At 35.3% G+C, this 1,324-nt stretch overlaps 1 protein-coding gene across 1 annotated transcript in view; it reads left to right on the top strand.

Moving 5' to 3' along the window:
- LOC119593657 (asparagine-rich zinc finger protein AZF1-like) overlaps positions 1–921 on the top strand; it is a 3,145-nt gene extending 2,224 nt beyond the window's left edge. Inside the window, exon 2 of the mRNA XM_037942608.1 lies at positions 607–921. Coding sequence (XP_037798536.1) covers positions 607–921 — 315 coding nt within the window. The remainder of the gene's footprint in view (positions 1–606) is intronic.
- Positions 922–1,324: the final 403 nt, after the last annotated feature.

The raw sequence follows: 1,324 nt of genomic DNA, 5'->3' as shown, positions 1-1,324 counted from the left end.
GTCCTTGTCAAAGATTCATTTCATTCAGTTTGCTTTGTAAGTTACCAAAGGAAATGTGACTTTTCAGATAACAAGACAGACAAGGTTTTGAATTCTGTTGAATTAATGCAGTATTAAAATCAGAAACTGTGTATTTTGTTGTATTTTCAAAATGAGTTAAGCTTTTAACAACTTATAGTTTTTTAACCTTTTTTTATTTTCTTTTATCTTTTTGTTAACCTCGAAGCTACCAGTTATTTATTTGAATTATTAATATTACCAAGGAAATGGGATAGGACTTTGCAAATGAATGTATGAATTTAAACAAGGTAGCAGCAGATATGTATATATGTAGTGTAGACATTTATTTTAAGATATTTCTCTTGGAGGGAATGCAATAATATTTTCATGTTTGTGTTTTGCTTATTGATTATATAGGGAGGATGGCTGGAGGATGGAAAGGACCAATTTTATGAGAAATATTTTGAAATGGGACTCTAAACTACATTACCCCAAAAAATGTTGCCAGTTGCATTAAACCTAGAAAGTAGAAAATTTTATCATGTTTGAGAGGCTTGAGTACTTTGGTAATTTCCTGAGTGAATGAAGATGATCTCCCCGTTTTAGGGAAGAGACGACGATGGCAGACGATATGGTGATGGAAGGATCCTGACCATGTCTGGTGTGCCTCCTGCCTTGTCACCGGCGTCAGAAGGGACACCAGGTGTACCCTCGTCAGAGTATAATAGAGGAGGAATAGTCCACCAGTGTCCATATTGTTTCAAGAGGTTTGGCCTTCGGACAGACCTAAGGCGTCACCTTCGGACCCACACTGGAGAGAAACCGTTTGCCTGTAGTGTTTGCAACTTTCGGACTGCATTGAAGGGTAACCTCAAGAGGCACATGATCCGCTTCCATGGTGTTGAGTCTGGATTTGAGTGATTTTGAATGGGGTGTAGGTCTCAGCTGGAAATGTCCGCGGTACGTGCTGCATATTATTAGTCCAAACTTTTTATTTTTAGTTTGATACATTAGTAGAAACAGACTCATTACAAGAATATATCTTTCATTTATTCTTCCGTTGAAACTTTAATAGGTTTACAAGGACATGGCTTTCATGTGATGTATATGTAAATACTGGAGCATAAGAAAAGGATAGGCAAACAATAATTTGTTCTTACATATCCTGATACATAGATATTTTAGTAGAAGGGACGTAATAAAAATTATAGTGACAAAAGAATTATTGAATTATTAGTATGTGTATATAGTATATATCATGCCAATGTTAATGGCTTCCAAACATAGAATCAATGTAACCAGTATTTATAGTATTATAGTAATG

This window comes from Penaeus monodon, chromosome 32 (genome assembly GCF_015228065.2).
Source record: "Penaeus monodon isolate SGIC_2016 chromosome 32, NSTDA_Pmon_1, whole genome shotgun sequence".
NCBI classification, from domain to species: Eukaryota; Metazoa; Arthropoda; class Malacostraca; order Decapoda; family Penaeidae; genus Penaeus; species Penaeus monodon.
This window is presented reverse-complemented; position numbering and strand designations above follow the sequence as displayed.